Source organism: Dendrobates tinctorius, unplaced genomic scaffold (genome assembly GCF_039654945.1).
Source record: "Dendrobates tinctorius isolate UK_male_01 unplaced genomic scaffold, ASM3965494v1 ptg000246l, whole genome shotgun sequence".
In the NCBI taxonomy this organism is placed as follows: Eukaryota; Metazoa; Chordata; class Amphibia; order Anura; family Dendrobatidae; genus Dendrobates; species Dendrobates tinctorius.
The window spans coordinates 11,818,599-11,835,393 of NW_027361913.1; the positions used below are offsets into that span (position 1 = coordinate 11,818,599).

General features: G+C 43.8%; 1 protein-coding gene across 2 annotated transcripts in view; it reads left to right on the forward strand.

Annotated features, from left to right (window-relative positions):
- Positions 1 to 16,593, forward strand: part of CAPZA1 (capping actin protein of muscle Z-line subunit alpha 1) — a 47,587-nt gene extending 30,994 nt beyond the window's left edge. Inside the window, exons 3-10 of one of the 2 annotated variants that reach the window (XM_073557300.1) lie at positions 208 to 259; positions 4,250 to 4,313; positions 6,192 to 6,398; positions 6,484 to 6,563; positions 7,244 to 7,322; positions 8,165 to 8,236; positions 8,894 to 8,956; positions 15,078 to 15,363. In XM_073557300.1, the coding sequence (XP_073413401.1) occupies positions 208 to 259; positions 4,250 to 4,313; positions 6,192 to 6,398; positions 6,484 to 6,563; positions 7,244 to 7,322; positions 8,165 to 8,236; positions 8,894 to 8,956; positions 15,078 to 15,218 (758 nt within the window). In that variant the 3' untranslated portion in view covers positions 15,219 to 15,363. Of the gene's footprint in view, positions 1 to 207; positions 260 to 4,249; positions 4,314 to 6,191; positions 6,399 to 6,483; positions 6,564 to 7,243; positions 7,323 to 8,164; positions 8,237 to 8,893; positions 8,957 to 15,012 lie in introns of both variants that reach the window. The other variant, XM_073557299.1, reaches the window with a different exon arrangement.
- The last annotated feature ends 202 nt before the right edge of the window (positions 16,594 to 16,795 follow it).

The following is a 16,795-nucleotide window of genomic DNA, read 5'->3' on the forward strand; positions in this document are numbered from 1 at the left end:
TGCGGCCATGGGATCCTCCTTGGCACAATATAATTAGAGCAGCCTTATCTGTCCTCCATTAGTGAGGCCGCCCTCCATGGACATAGCTGTGCTGTCGTTCTCTGGCTGCGGCCATGTGCAGCGCTCCCGTCCTGGTGATCAGTATCCCCTCTACATGATATAACTGTAGGAATGCCTGTGTAATGGTGTGTTCCCTCTTTTCCTTAGATGTCCGGTTACTCCTCAATAATGACAACCTGCTCAGGGAGGGAGCGGCGCAGTAAGTATTCAGAAGTGTCCTGTCTGTAATGCTAATTCAGTGATCACATTATTTAGGCGGATCTTCTGTGCTGGTAAAGCCACCAAACATCCATCAGCTGATGTCACACACCACCCACCTGTTCTGTGTCCGCCGCACTCTTACAGCCTTCTTCCATGGTGTTTTGGCCATTTCCAGGTTGTCACTGTAAATATGCAGACCGAGACCTACATTCATTGAAGGGGTTGTCCGCTATTCTGCCATGGAGAGGAAGAGAGACAGCAGCCGCAGGACACAATCGCATCTGCTATATTGTCTTGCCCCATGAAAAAAGACAACCCAACCCAGAAAGGGTCTGACAGTGAGGATATAAATGTAGCCCACCGATGGCTGCCCCCATACAGCAGTCACTTGTATAGCAGAATGTTGTGCCTTGCACCCTCTAGTGGTGGACACAGGTAGCTGCATGCTATCATGTAAAGCTGTGACTAGGTTAATGACTCTATGCACCTACCTACTCTATTCACATGTCCAGTAGTTCTCTCCATTTTTGGATCCATTTTGAGATGACAAAACGGAAATGAAATAATCTACACCATGCATTCACTGGAATGGGATTAGAAATGTCCTTAAATATCTTCTGTTCCAACCCATGTTTTTTTCGTTTTTCGCTGGATCAAAAAACTTACTCTGCACAACTATTTAGTCTGTATGTATATATATATATATATATATATATATATATAATTTTTATTGTTTTGTTTTCTTTACTAACATTGAAATCTGTGGGAAAACTGATCATAAGGGATGAACATCCATCATGTCATCCGTTCAGGGATCCGTTTTGTTAACCACTGTGCCTGTCCAGCACACTACAGGTGTTCACAGAAAAAACTGGTCCATTCCAAAATTAACAAAATAGGATGCAAAATGGCAACCAAAGTGTGCACCCATTTTTTTCTCCTTTTGTGATTCGGTATTTTTTTAATACTGTATCTAATAGAAGCAGGTGACAACTGGACATGTGAACGGAGCCTAAATTAGCACAAAATGGTGAACCTAAAATAATATTTAATGAGGACCTTTCACCAAAGTCTTCATGTTGTACTGGACACATGATGTGATAGAGGCTGCAGAGCAGAATAAAACTTTTTATTTGTTTTGCCTCTCCATGGTGGAGATATTATCAATGAAAGCGTTTGGTACTTTAAAGTCCAAGGTGGGCATTACTAGAGAGATTTCACTGGGGCGCCGACTGCCTCTTTCTGATTCTGACCTATCATAATCAGGCAGCAGCACACTGGGGAAAGAACACCCTCACAATAGCATTGACAGATAGTATGTCCTCCTCACTGCAGAGTGATGACATGCGCTGGAGCACAGCAGACCTGAGTGTGAGGAACGGACGGCTTTTATCTCCAGCAGTCTTTGTGTGGGAGAGGGGCAGTACTTCAGGTTTTAGTTTATTACAAACATTTTTATTAGCTCTCCTCTCGAGGTGACGCACAGATGATGTCATGTCAGCTAATTAACAGCACTCGGAGGACACCAGAACGTAAGAGATTCGCAAGTCTCTTGTCTACCTGCTAGATACCACTGACCAGAACGCTAGACCAGAGAGCCTCTGATCGATCCGTAAAGGGGGTTTTACACATAGCGATATCGCTAGCAATATCGCTAAAGAGTCACCGATTTTGTGACGCAGCAGCGATATCGCTATGTGTGATGCTTACCTCCGACCGGCTCCCCCGCTGTTTGTCGCTGATCGCGCGAGATCGGCCTGGTCCATTTCTCGTCGGGGCTTCCTGCTGGCGCCGACGCGTGGACGCGGGCAGGAGGACGTCAGCATCGCTGCGTGTGAAAGGTAAGTAACGACCGCTGCTGCGTCGCTACATCGCTGGTGAGTCTGCCTGTGTGGCAGCTCACTAGCGACCATTTAGCGATGCACCAGAGATCCTGACCGGGTCGTATTGTGGTCGGATCGCTGGTGCATCGCTAAATGTAAAGGGGCCTTTAGTCTCTACTGCCAATCGAAAGCAGGTATCCACATAAAGCGGAGATAAAAGACTATAGCTTAGAACATTCTGTGTGTGAGACATAATGACAGTCTGCTCTCCTCACTTTAGAGTGATTGAATGTGCCTGAGTAGACCCGATTGTGATTAAAAGCTTTCATCTCCAGTGGTCATTGTGGGGTGAGGGGGTGTGCAGCAGAGTTGGTAGCACTACACTTGCTTTGACACAACTAATGTGTATTTGGTCCTGCCAATAAGGTATGTGCACACGCTGCGGATTCTGCTGCTGATCCGCAGCGGATTTGGCCTCTGCGGATCCGCAGCAGTTCTGCAGACAGTGTACAGTACCATGTAAGTCTGTGGGATTTACAATCCGCAGTGCACATGCTGCAGTTTTTTCACTGCGGAAAAGCTGCGGATTTAAATCCGCAGAAAGAATTGACATGTCAATTCTTTCTGTGGATTCCGCTGCGGTTTGCCACCTATTCCATTGTCCAGGTGTTAAACCGCTTGACAATCCGCAGGTAAAACCGGAGGTCAATTTACCTGCAGTTTTAACTGCGGATCCGCACGGAAAAATCCGCTGGTGAATCCGCAGCGTGTGCACATAGCCTAATGGTCTTTTTAATTTAAAGTTGAGAGGAGAGTTACTCCAAGTGTTTTTAATGATTACTGTCCCTTCCCCCTCACTGACTACCAGAGATGACAGCAGAAAGCTGTGAGTTGATCACACTCGGGTCTGCTATGCCCCAGCACATCTCATCACTGCAGTGAGGAGAGCAAACTGTTAATGCTTTTGTGAGGGTTTGTTCTTCTTTTCCCAGTGTGTTGCTGCCTATCAGCGAGTACACACCCAAGCAAAATGTCTTTAGTAATGGGCACTTGGACTTAATTTTTTTTAATTATTTAGGTACCAAATAATTTTATTGCTAACATCTTCAGAATAGTGAAGAAAAAAGTTTATCACCTACTACATTGTGTAAACATGAAACTTTTTGTGAGAGATCCTCTTTAAAGTGAAAATCTGTCAGGTGATTTTTGTGTAGTATCCTGAAATAGTGCCCGGGCTGTCCTTTCAGGATATGTAACTTTTATTTCTGTACGTGGCCCCATTGTGTTGCTGTGAGCACTGGAAAATGTATTGTCGTGCCCAGTAAGTCAAGCATATGTAAATGACAAATTGATATTCCCTCCCGCCCACCCCCTTGCACTGGCATCAGTAATTCAGTCAGACTGCCGTATGTCTGAGGATCGCATCGCAATCCTCGGACTGACCTGAGCGTGACTGCTGCATAGAAATACATACAGTTAAGCTCCGGTCAGGAGCGCAGACAGCCAGCCCGAGGATTGCAATGCGATCCCTGCACAAATAACATATCAGTCTGACTGCACCCAATCCGTGATGCCAACGCACATAGGTGGGTACGATTATGGGCGGGAAGAAGGGGTGAATATTCATTTGCAATTTACATTTGCTTGATTTCCTGGCGTGTGCATGTAAATGTGCAATGAATATTCGCCCCTCTCCATCTGTTTCACTGATTCAGTCAGACTGCTAAGTTACTTGCCCAGGGATCGCATCGCAATCCTCAGACTGGCTGTCTGTGCTCCTGCCCTGAGAGTGATGGTGTGATGTATTTCTATGCAGCTGTCGCATTCAGGTCAGTCCGAGGATTGCGATGCGATCCTCAGACATACGGCAGTGTGACTGAATCAGTGATGTCAGGGAAGGGAATATTCATTTTCCATTTACATATGCTTGATTTGCCAGGGCGAGACAATAAGTTTGTTTGGGACTTGCAGCAACACAGCGGGGCATCATACAGAAATAAGTTACATATCCAGTAAGGGCTGCCCAAGCCCTAAATCGGGATACTACACAAAAGTCACCTGACAGATCCCCTTTAAGGATGGAATTTCCGTGCAATATTATATGCCATCAGATGTCACACACCATAAATGCAATATCAGATTATGATTTTCCCTCCTCTTTACAGTGCATTTGCCCAGTACAACATGGATCAGTTTACCCCTGTAAGGATTGAAGGCTACGATGACCCGGTAAGAAGATTTTTAGTTCCTTAGAATGAGAGCATGTATATCCATGTAGACCCAGATGAAGCTGTTGGTGAAATGCTTGCCAGCTGTGGCGGGTGTCCGGTCCTCGGGGGCTGGTCTGTGCAGCTTTAGGCAGGTGCTCATTTGTGCTTTGTTATTTTTACTAGTCCTTAAAAGGAATCTGTCACCCATTTTTTGAGATATCATGTAACGATATCATTGAATTGTGTGTTACCTAAGTATTCTAGTCTTTCTTTTGATCCCCCCTGTCCCCTCACCTTTGATGCATAAATACCTTTATTATCACTCTTCCGATTTATGGAAATCGCCACGGTCCGGTACGATGGGCGTGGCTTATGCGTATGAAGACCTCCGGGTCATAGACGCAGGGAAAAATACCGGCGCATGCGCAGTAGCCTGACAGCGTTACATTAGAGGTCCTTTCTATGCCTCTGTGCTTTTTAGGGTTAATGGCAGGCATTCAGTGGGGGGGGGGGGTTTCATGCCCATGTCATTTGTGCCCCAAACTGACTCCCCACCAGGGCGGGGTCCATTAATCTAAGTCATTTGAGTAACCCTTTCACTATTTTCCTGCGATTTTCCTATTCTTTTCCTCCTTTTTTTTTTCTAAGAGCCATAATTTTTTAATTTTTTTTTTTTTGTGTTTTTAATTTAGTTGGTGACGAAAACTTGAGGGGGGGGGGATTGCGTGTTTCTGTGGCTGGGTGAGGGCTTATTTTTTTCGGCTTTGGGGGTAGATGAATTGAATTTTATTGCAATGGTGCAGTGGCCAAAAAACTGTAATCTTATCCTGTTGTGTTTTTCTCTCGTTCCACCGTTTAACAATCAAATTAATTTTATGTTTTGACACAGCTGAACGCAGCAGTGCCAAATGTGTACCTTTTTTTTAACCCCTTCACGACCCATGACGCGGGAGCCAAGTGGTGGGGGGGTGGGTGGTTGTAAGGGGGAAAGCAGGAGCTGTGCCCTCTATAAACTGCAATAAAGTTTGTGTCTGACCCATTGCATGTCCCCTCCATCCTGTGTGACTGACCACCTAACAAAAAAAAAAACAAAGTTTGTATGAAGTCCATATGATCAGATATATGCTGCAGCTATTATAGTCCATTTGGTTGCCCCCTCCTCCCCCCCGTCCCCTTCTAGCTGAGCCCCACCCACACAAAAAGTAATCCAGATTATAATCAAAAATAGTCTTTAACGAGATTTTAATTGTAGGCAAGATTGCCCAGACCTCCCCCCATCCCTTCTACTTTTGGTGCCCTTTGTGGTGGAGCTACCCAGTCCTACCTGCTATGTGTATTATTACTGTGTCCTGCCCCCATGTGGACGCACTGCACCATGCAGCAGGTTAGTAGATCCAGGCTGTCCCACCTCGTCTTAGTGACTGCTTTTATATCTTGTGTGGGTTTTTTTGTACTTTAAGATTTAATAAAGCCTTGTATTTTATTCTATTTCTCTCTGCAAATGCTGACCCCTACAGTATAGACGCACAACATAAAGGAAACAAATTCCCGATCCCAGTTATCTTCCGCTGTGGCTTTTCTCTGCAGCACAGCAATAAGTTTCTAAAATCTCCATTTCTTTAGTGAACTGCTCCTACCGAGTGTAGGAAACCTTTCTGTGCGGATAACGCATGACATAGGAGAGTCGCCAGCAGCACAGTGACAATGTCATTCCTTTCTGATGCCGAATTTGCAGGGAAAAGATTTGTTTTCCCGCCCGTGTGGACGTACCCTACATGGGAGCAGCTGCTAGTGATTTACTAGGAAAATAACGTGCTTCCTAATGGATGAAACACCTCCCTTATTTCGTGGATAATCTTGTAATGCTTGTGGTTTCGTTTTTTTTACATTTCTGTAGGTCCTAATTACAGAACACGGAGACCTGGGCAATGGCAGGTTCTTGGATCCTCGGAACAGGATGTCCTTTAAGTTTGACCATCTGAGAAAAGATGCAAGCGATGCGCATTCTGATGAAACAGACACAGCTTTAAAGTCCTGGAGAGATGCCTGCGACCATGCTTTAAGGGCATATGTGAAAGATCATTACCCCAACGGCGTCTGTACTGTTAAGTATCGGTCGTGGGGTTTTTTTCACTCATTTAATTAAGACGTGACTTAATGCTCAATACTGACTGGTCTGTTCCCTGCAGGTCTACGCAAAGACTATAGATGGACAGCAGACAATAATCGCCTGTATTGAAAGCCACCAGTTCCAACCGAAAAACTTTTGGTATGTGTGTTTTACAAGATGTTGGCATTACAACTATGCAGTGTTTTCCACATTTGTGTTTGCAAAGTCATATCACCCTTTCTGCTCATTAGTTCGGCTGGGACTTTGTATGTTTTATCTGCTGCTTAGTGTGTCATCCTGAAAACGTCGATCATTTCAGGTCATGCCAGATCTGCAGATATTCTTAAATGTGTGGGTTTCACCAGAAGCAATCAAAGATACAATCTCTTTCCTTAAAGGGGTTGGCCACCACTTTTATTTTGAGGATAGGTTAGGCATAAGTATCTGATCGGTGGCCTCTACCGCCGTCAATGGTGACCTCCAGAAGTTCTTGAATTTTGACAAAATAGCAGCTCTCATTTCTATAGTGGCCGGATACTACACGTCCGCCCGCTAGACCTGTAGGAACCAACAGCAGCCACTATAGTTTTGACAGAACTGCTGAGTATTCCCAGCTGCTGCCGGGAACAGCTGATTGGCGGGGATTCCAGGTGTAGCAGCTCCGCCGATCAGATATTGATGGCCTCACAGAAGATAGGCCATCAGTAAAAAACAAAAAGTAGTGGCTAACCTCTTCTACAACCCTGTATATGTTTGTCCAGTGGTGGTTGTTCTACACAGATGCCTGATGGAGGCGTATTATACACAAACTAACATCTTTAATGGCTGTCTTCCCTCAGGAATGGCCGTTGGCGGTCCGAGTGGAAATTCACCATTTCACAGCCTACTGCCCAGCTGGTTGGTGTGCTGAAGATTCAGGTAAATAATTGGGGTAAAAAACAAAGTAATTAATTGGCAAACTAATAGGGAAGTGCAGCTTATCCAGGTATGGGCTCGATTTGTGTGTAGGGAGAGATGTATCAATGAAGTGGCTAACCTGTCCTGACAAGTGACTGGCCAGTATGGGTCTAATATCCGCTCTCTTGGTCAGATGCCCCCATCAGCTATTGTCTACCGGGCTTTACGGTGCTTCACTGCAGGCTCTGTACATGACTTGTAAAGGGACTCTGTCAGCACATAACTGTTCAAACCAAGCACAGGCGCTTCACAGCGGGGCCAATCATTTAAGTGCACCTTCCAATCGACTTGTTTTCCCGCAATCTCCACCCCACCTCCTTCATAGGTTTCATAGAGCAAGAAGAGTGGATATTAATGGTAAACAAGCATTTGGGAAGGTGGATTTACATTATTTCCCCGGCCGTGATGCACAGAGTGCCTGTTATTGGTTTGAATGAGTATTGTTAAAAACGCTCATTTTGCGATTATTTTTGCCGTGTAAACAGGCTGCTGATCAACGAGCAAAAAGCACCGCAAAAAAACGATAGTTCTTGGCAGTGCATCGTCAGGACTCGCCCTGCTGAGAACTATGGCAGCCTATGTGCACTGAGTGATCTGTTTATAGGTCATTCGGTGCTCATCGCTTTATTTTGGTCTTCCTGTGTAAACAGGCATTCACATAACTGCCGATTGGTAAAATGTTACGGATTAGTTTGAGTACTGTTAATAGGCTGCTTTCTGTGGTCTATTTACCACTCGGCTATTCTCAAGAAATGTACGTAGGGATAACCTGCCTGGGATTTATTCAGCTCGTCTTTCTGCAGGTCCATTACTATGAAGATGGCAATGTTCAGCTGGTTAGCCATAAAGATGTGCAGGAATCCATAACAATCTCTGTAAGTACCATACAATCGTACGCGTATGTCTCTTGGGTACACAGGAACCTACTGGCTATGGATGCAAGCCCTGCCTGAAAGCACTGATGTGCCTGCCCTTATCAGTGTGCCAGGGGCCTTGTTTAATGGTTTACATGGCTGTGGATCCTCACTTGCTCTATGTGCCAAGGTTTCACAACGGGGGCAAATTAGCAGACAGTGGGAGCAGCATCACTAAATCAAGTTTCTCTAAATCTTACGTTATTCCCCCACCCAAAAAAGTCTTACCCCATCTTTGAGATATGGGATAACTTGCTGATGAGTAGGGGTCCAACTGCCGGGGCCGCCATTGATCCCAAGATCGGGGCTCTTCAGGGCATTTGTCTCTCTTCACCGGTCCCATTGACCAAGAATAAAGCCGAAGTCGGGCATCTTGGAGTCTGCTGCATTTAATGCAGTGATGTAGAGCCCCATTATCAGTATCTCTGGGGTCTCAGCCACTGACAATCAGCAAGTCATCCCCAGTCCACTTATTGGGGGGGTCACTTTTATGTTGATAACTCTTTAAATATTTCTCATAAGTGAAAGCAACAAGTCCACTCCATGTACAGTATGTCATCCACTCAGTTGGCTTTTACTGTAGTTCAGCACTGATTGCTTTATCTGGATTTATTTTAGGGAGAGGCGCAAACTGCCAAGGATTTTGTAAAGATTATAGAGCAGGCAGAAAATGATTACCAGGTAAGCTGCACATACCTTTTCTGGCACATTTACCAAATAGAAGCATATATTTTCCTTGACTTGTGTGCACTTTTACAATAAGAGGAAATTCCTTCTGGGTTCTTGTAGCTGCTATGGACACTATGTGAATGATTGGGCTCATACCCCACCAGGTCTCTTTCAGTGAATTGGGGCAATGACGTTCAGACATTGATTGTAAATCCTCTTCATCCCTAAATCTGAATTACATTCATATTCCAGAGGGGTTTCCCTTTTCTAACGCAGACACCGATCTATATAATTTGTTATTGTGCATCAAAAAAAATATTCAGGATTGAGAGTCCTCAGTAGTTGATACCATCTTTTCAGTTAGCCACTAAAAGGTAACACATTGCAAGCTTTCGAGACTACTCAGGTCTCATCAGGCTAGACTAATACAACATCTGAAGTCACATATTTATGCACAATACAGCCTAGAAAAAATGCAATAGATAAGACAAGTGATGTGAAGCAGAACTATCAATATGGGAGAGGGAGAAACATAAATATAAACATTGGACCAGTTCATAGATAAGGAGTCCGGATGTTTTATGGTCCTCTGATTGGGGTCTAGTTCTGTGTTGTGATGCCCCCACACGGTTTTAAAAGGAAATTCCTTAATTGATGTAAAAAGACATAAATCCATGCGACACATTCATTCCAGCACTGAGAGTGTCAAAGTTCGTCATAAATTTGTACTCCCAAACTCATCTCTCTGAGAATTGAAGTTACCTTTCAATACCAGTAATTTCATATCCACGCTGCTGTGATCAGGGATACAGAAATGTTTTGCCACAGGTAGATCCATTCTTTTTTCTCTTATTGTGTGACGATGAGCATTCATCCTTGTTCTAAGCTTTTGCCCTGGCATCAGATACTTTGTTACAATGTCTCGTAAGTTCGTTGTAATTCATCTTTTGCCCAGTAGATGTCGCTCATTTTCCATAGAATCACCTCATTGCTTTCGCTCAGACCATCCGGGTGTGCGGTATCCAGTTTGTACAACCAGAAAATGTCTCCTCTCTTTAACAATTCACATCTGTTCAGTTTGTTTTCAGGTATTTGGTCTATTGGTATGATGGAAATGGGGTTGGGCTGGTTTGGGTGAAAGTGTGCAGTGTCTGGACGCAATGCCTCCTTTAGGCCGGTTTCACATTTGCGCTTTATGGCGCAGCGACGGCCTGCGCACGGCCGCCGCTAAGCCCCGCCCCCTGCCGACTCCCTGCCCGCCCCATCCGGTCATCGCCGCCTACTAGCGCACATGGACGCTTGCGATCTGCGCACCCTATCTTTAGCATAGGGAGCGCAGATCGTGCACTGGCCCTGCGCTAGCAGGATTTTGCTGTGCGCTGCGCACTTTTGAAGGTGCGCCGTGCGCGCCGAAATGTAACATGCTGCGTTCGGCGCACACGGGCGCACCTTCAAAAGTGCGCAGGGGGCGGGGCTTAGCGGCAGCCGTGCGCATGCCGTCGCTGCGCCATAAAGCGCAAATGTGAAACCAGCCTAAATGTGTTTGCTATGTTAGATCAGTGATTAGTCGATTCTGGAAGCGTGTGGTGTTCCCCCTATAGATTGGCTGCTGCAGCAGCATAGATATATAACACAGATTGACATTCGTAGTAAATGTTGTTTTGTGTGTTGCGAGGGGTCTGTGTTGGGTTTATGAATGCTGTTACAGCGCGGGCATCATGGGGCGTTGCATATCGTGTAGATTTTTTGGTTTTAGGAAATACTTTGTTACGTTGCTAGGTGCCAGTATGTTTTAGGGTTGGCCCGCTAATTAATGTGATAGAAGGTTTATAGAGAGTGGTAAATTTATGGAGGGGATTTTTCAACATTATATTCCAATTTTTTTTTCCCAGTATTTCACGTATCCATATATGCGGGTTGTTGTAGGAGGTGAATAAGGTTTAATGTGATGGTGTTGTTTTTTGTTTTTTTTTTCTGTTTCGTTAAGACATTCATTCTGACTGACCCGTTTGCTCTTTCAGAGGCGTGTGTCACCATTTGTGGTGGGAAGGGCCGTACATAGAAATGATGGGGCCCTATACAAGCTGAAGTCCTAATAACATGCAGCTACATGGGGAAGACGACACACGTGCTCCATAGCAGACTAATCACATAGCCAACATCAAAAACCAATGTGCGGCACGCGGCGTATCGAGACCCGGCCCACTTCCACCCAAACCATCCCAACCCTATTGCCATAATGCAGATACATCAAATACTTGAATACAAAGGAACAGACGTGAATTGTTAAAAAGTTCCATTTTCTGGTTGTGCACACTGGAAACCCGCACGCCCGGATGGTCTGAGCGAAATCAAGAAAGCAATTCTGTGGTAACTGGAACCGAAGCCACCTCTCCTGGGCAAAAGATGAATCGCAACAAACGTGGTATTTTTCTTACCATTTGTATCATGCATCGGCAAACAAAGGACATTAATATAATATTCATTGTAATGTAATTTTTTTATCGTGTTAAATTACGAACTAATTTAATTTAAATATTTTAACCATTTAAACTATTTTATACAATACTAGAGCTTATATAGTAATGTACCAGTGTAAAAGATAAACACAATTGACACATGTAACGGTTACAAGTTTTCAATTTTTTTCCTCCAAAACTGCTATATAACCCACGCAATACACCAGCTTTTTTTTACCTGGCGGCTAGCGCCTATATTCTTCTCAGGAGACCCTGCGTTGGGCTGGGTATTGTTATGCAAACACAGTCGATGTTTTATGGATATGTAAAAACCTGCCTATCCCATATATAAAGTGGACCAAAAGTAGTACCTCCCCTATGTGTATTGTACGGTGCAAAAGTTTTAGGCAGTTGTGGAGAAAATGCTGCAAAGTAAGAAAATTTAAAATAGTGACGTATTGGTTTGCTATTGACTAAAAATAGTGAATGAACAGAATGCATTGCTGGATTTTGTAGTCTATTCTTTGATATTCGCTTAAGAATCAAAATGCTCTTAGTTACAAAATGGAAGATCTGACCAAGATGGAATCCATCATTTGTTTCACTGAAACGGTTCGAAGTGAAGAGATACCAAAAATAAACCGGAATTAATGTAAAAAGTCTTTGTACATTGTGAAATATCAGTCTCCCTTAACGACCACTGATACGCCTTTTAACGGCGGCAGTTAAGGGTACTTATGACTCAGCGCCGCTTTTTAACAGCGCAGAGTAATGTGTATAGCGCCCCCCCCCCCAGAGTCGGAATTTCTCCAGGGTCTCTGCTACCGGGGGTAGCTGAGACCCCAGAGAACATGATTCGGGTCAGTGTTTACCTGCCCCGGTGTTGTGATCGCCGTTATTAGAGGTACAGTTGTGGCCTAAAGTGTTGACACCTCTGCAATTCTGTCAGATAATACTCAGTTTCTTCCTGAAAATGATTGCAAACACAAATTCTTTGGTATTATCTTCATTTAATTTGTCTTAAATGAAAAAACACAAAAGAGAATGAAGCAAAACATTGATCATTTCACACAAAAGTCCAAAAATGGGCCAGACAAAAGTATTGGCACCCTCAGCCTAATACTTGGTTACACAACCTTTAGCCAAAATAACTGCGACCAACCGTTTCCAGTAACCATCAATGAGTTTCTTACAATGCTCTGCTGGAATTTTAGACCATTCTTCTTTGGCAAACTACTCCAGGTCCCTGATATTTGAAGGGTGCCTTCTCCAAACTGCCATTTTTAGATTTCTCCACAGGTGTTCTATGGGGTTCAGGTCTGGACTCATTGCTGGCCACCTTAGAAGTCTCCAGTGCTTTCTCTCAAACTATTTTCTAGTGCTTTTTGAAGTGTGTTTTGGGTCATTGTCCTGCTGGAAGACCCATGACCTCTGAGGGAGACCCAGCTTTCTCACACTGGGCCCTACATTATGCTGCAAAATTTGTTGGTAGTCTTCTGACTTCATAATGCCATGCACACAGTCAAGCAGTCCAGTGCCAGAGGCAGCAAAGCAACCCCAAAACATAAGGGAACCTCCGCCATGTTTGACTGTAGGGACTGTGTTCTTTTCTTTGAATGCCTCTTTTTCTCCTGTAAACTCTATGTTGATGCCTTTGCCCAAAAAGCTCTACTTTTGTCTCATCTGACCAGAGAACATTCTTCCAAAACGTTTTAGGCTTTTTCAGGTAAGTTTTGGCAAACTCCAGCCTGGCTTTTTATGTCTCGGGGTAAGAAGTGGGGTCTTCCTGGGTCTCCTACCATACAGTCCCTTTTCATTCAGACGCCGACGGATAGTACAGGTTGACACTGTTGTACCCTCGGACTGCAGGGCAGCTTGAACTTGTTTGGATGTTAGTCGAGGTTCTTTATCCAACATCCGCACAATCTTGCGTTGAAATCTCTTGTCAATTTTTCTTTTCCGTCCACATCTAGGGAGGTTAGCCACAGTGCCATGGGCTTTAAACTTCTTGATGACACTGCGCACGGTAGACACAGGAACATTCAGGCCTTTGGAGATGGACTTGTAGCCTTGAGATTGCTCATGCTTCCTCACAATTTGGTTTCTCAAGTCCTCAGACAGTTCTTTGGTCTTCTTTCTTTTCTCCATGCGCAATGTGGTACACACAAGGACACAGGACAGAGATTGAGTCAACTTTAATCCATGTCAACTGGCTGCAAGTGTGATTCAGTTATTGCCAACACCTGTTAGGTGCCACAGGTAAGTTACAGGTGCTGTTAATTACACAAATTAGAGAAGCATCACATGATTTTTCGAACAGTGCCAATACCACCCTCTTTTTTATGTTTGGTGGGGAATTATATCCAATTTGGCTTTAGGACAATTCTTTTTGTGTTTTTTCATTTAAGACAAATTAAATGAAGTTATTAATACCAAAGAATTTGTGTTTGCAGTCATTTTCAGGAAGAAACTGAGTATTATCTGACAAAATTGCAGGGGTGTCAATACTTTTGGCCACAACTGTATAACTGTGACCCAAAAAGTCAGATTTTCCATTTAATTTCTCTCTTTGATGTGATCGCACATCAGAGGATAGAGAAATAGGGTCCCCCAATTTCCCATCCCTCAGTACCTCTAGTGTCCCTGCATGGACCCCTGAAGTTCCCCGGGCCGCCGGCCTCGTCTTCCGGGAGAAAATGGTGGGCGCATGCACAGTGCGCCCGCTGAGATCTGCCGGCCGGCACCGGCAACAAAAGGAAATTTTTCCTATTGGTTCATTTTGATCACTGTGATAGACCCTAGCACAATGATCAAAATAAAAAAAATAGTAAATCAAACCCCCCTTTATCACCCCCTTAGGTAAAAATAATAAAAAAAAATGTATTTATTTCCTTTTTTCCAGTAAGGTTAGGGTTGGGCTAAAGTTGGGGGTGTGCTGGAGTTACGGTTAGGGTTATGTTTGTGGTTAGGGGTGTGTTGTGGTTACGGTTAGGGTTACTGTTAGGTTTGCGGTTAGGGTTACGGTTTGCGGTGTGTTGGGGTTGGAGTTAGAATTGGGGGGTTCCACTGTTTAGATACATCAGGGGGTCTCCAAACGTGACATGGCGCCACCATTGATTCCAGCCAATTCTGTGTTCAAAAAGTCAAATGGTGCTCCCTCCCTTCTGAGCCCTGCCGTGTACCCATACAGTGGCTTTCCCACATATACGGAGTATCAGCATACTCGGAAGAATTTGCACAATATATTTTGTGGTCCATTTTCTCCTGATACCCTTGTGGAAAAAAAAAAATTGGTTCCAAAGTAAATATTTTGTGAAAAAAGTAAAATGTTAATTTTTTCCTTCCACATTACTTTAGTTCTCGTGAAGCACCTGAAGGGTTAATAAACTTCTTGAATGTGGTTTTGAGCATCTTGATGGTTGCAGTTTTTACAATGTCATTTTTGGGTATTTTCTGTTATATTGAGCCCCCCAAACTTACTTCAAATGTGAGGTGGTCCCTAAAAAGAGGTTTTATAAATTTTGTTGTAAAAATGAGAAACGCTGGTCAACTTTTAACCCTTGTCCTAAGCAATCAACTCTTATAATTGTGTGTTTTGGCATCCCTTAGGCAGCCGATGCCGCATGGGTTACTCATTTGTCACAAGGCAGACATCTTTCTGCTCTCTCCTGCAGACCGCCATCAGTGAAAACTATCAGACCATGTCAGACACCACTTTCAAGGCCTTACGTCGGCAGCTGCCCGTCACCCGCACCAAGATCGACTGGAACAAAATCCTCAGTTACAAGATCGGCAAAGAGATGCAGAACGCTTGATCGTCACCCAGAGCTCCAGCAACGTCTAGTTTGCAAAAGTCGGAAGTGTTTGGTCTCACACGTATGCGGTGTAACCCCTTGTGTGCCAGAATGGCCAACAGCATATTCTGTTCTGGACATCCACTGGCACGAATGGGGTTAAAAGGAAAAAAAAAGGGGGTTTATATAATGTGATATTTTGCTAGGGCCTACAAAGTTATTGTATTTTCTAACCTAGAAGCGCTGCAGAACAATCGGCTTTCTTTTCTATTCTCCCAGGAGCCTGTAAATGTGATCACTGTGTATGTTTTTTTCTTTTTTCTTTTTTTCTTCCAATTGACTTCTTGATGTTAGAAAACGTACCAGCTTTGGACGCTCTACTACGCTCTATTTCCAGAGCTAGGAATATAACAAGGAATGTTTTCCTCTAAGTCGATGGCACTTGTAATGTAAGTCTAGTTGCCCAGTGTAGTCATTTCTTCCCGTTCCACCCGACCCTAGGTAGTGTTACTAGTCAGATCCTCGTCATACTTCTCCACTGCAGGGTACTAGGCAATGTCCCATAAGCCGGATTATTCTCCCATAACCCAGGCCGATGTCTGAATCTCTTCCTTTTCTATTTTTGCATTGAACTGTGCTTCTACAATATCCTGAATATTTGGTTTGATGACGGATTCCTTCCAATATATGTGAATTTGCGCTAAATGCCACACAAGGAGTGTCTAGTGCCGTATGTAAGACTGGGCTATTGGGCATGACGGCTGCTTTTTTTTACGCTTGGGCATTTAGAAATTGCTAATTTGGCTCCTTTCTTACCTAGCTATAGCACTATTATATATTTTTTAAACCTGGCTAGAAAAAGATCCAGGTCACCAACTACAGTTTCTGGGCATGAAATCCTGCTTTTGCAATCCTTACATAAGTCTAAGAAAACGTCTTTCGGTACCGGTCGCTTTCATTAGTTTATTGGGTTATATATTGGATAAGAATACATGGCGGCCGGGTAGGCTATAATGGGTTGTTTGGCTCAGATTGCAATATTCACTTTCGTTCAGATCTGCTCTCTGCTCTTAGATCTTCCATTTGTCATCTTCACAGTCCAAATGATAACTTGAAACTTGCTAAATAAGCAAAATAACGGAACTTTCTTTGCTCTCTCCCCCTCCCCTCCTTATGAGACGAGCATCCGCACTGTGTTAAGAGTGATTTTTTTTCTTTTCCTTTTTATATTTTTCAGAAGGTTAGGGGAGGATAAGGCTTAGAAACAGAATGCAAATGTCTTCATCTTCTGGCGCTTTAATGGATTTGTGGCACGTTGAGATTGTACCACAGTTAAATGGACATTTGATTAAAAAGTGTAAAAATCATAAATAAAGATTTGCACCAAAGTAAAACATTCAAGAGTACGGTGTCTGTACTTTCCCAAATAAGTGATGGTCATGTAGATCCTGAAACTTCTAAGACTATATATTTTTAAGTGGTTATCCCGAACTTTGCTTATTTTTCTTATGAGGCTGATAAATTACAGGCAAGTAGTTGTTAATTTACCTATGTTTTCTTCCTGGCGCCAATCTCTGCCGGCTCGGCGCAGTCACGGA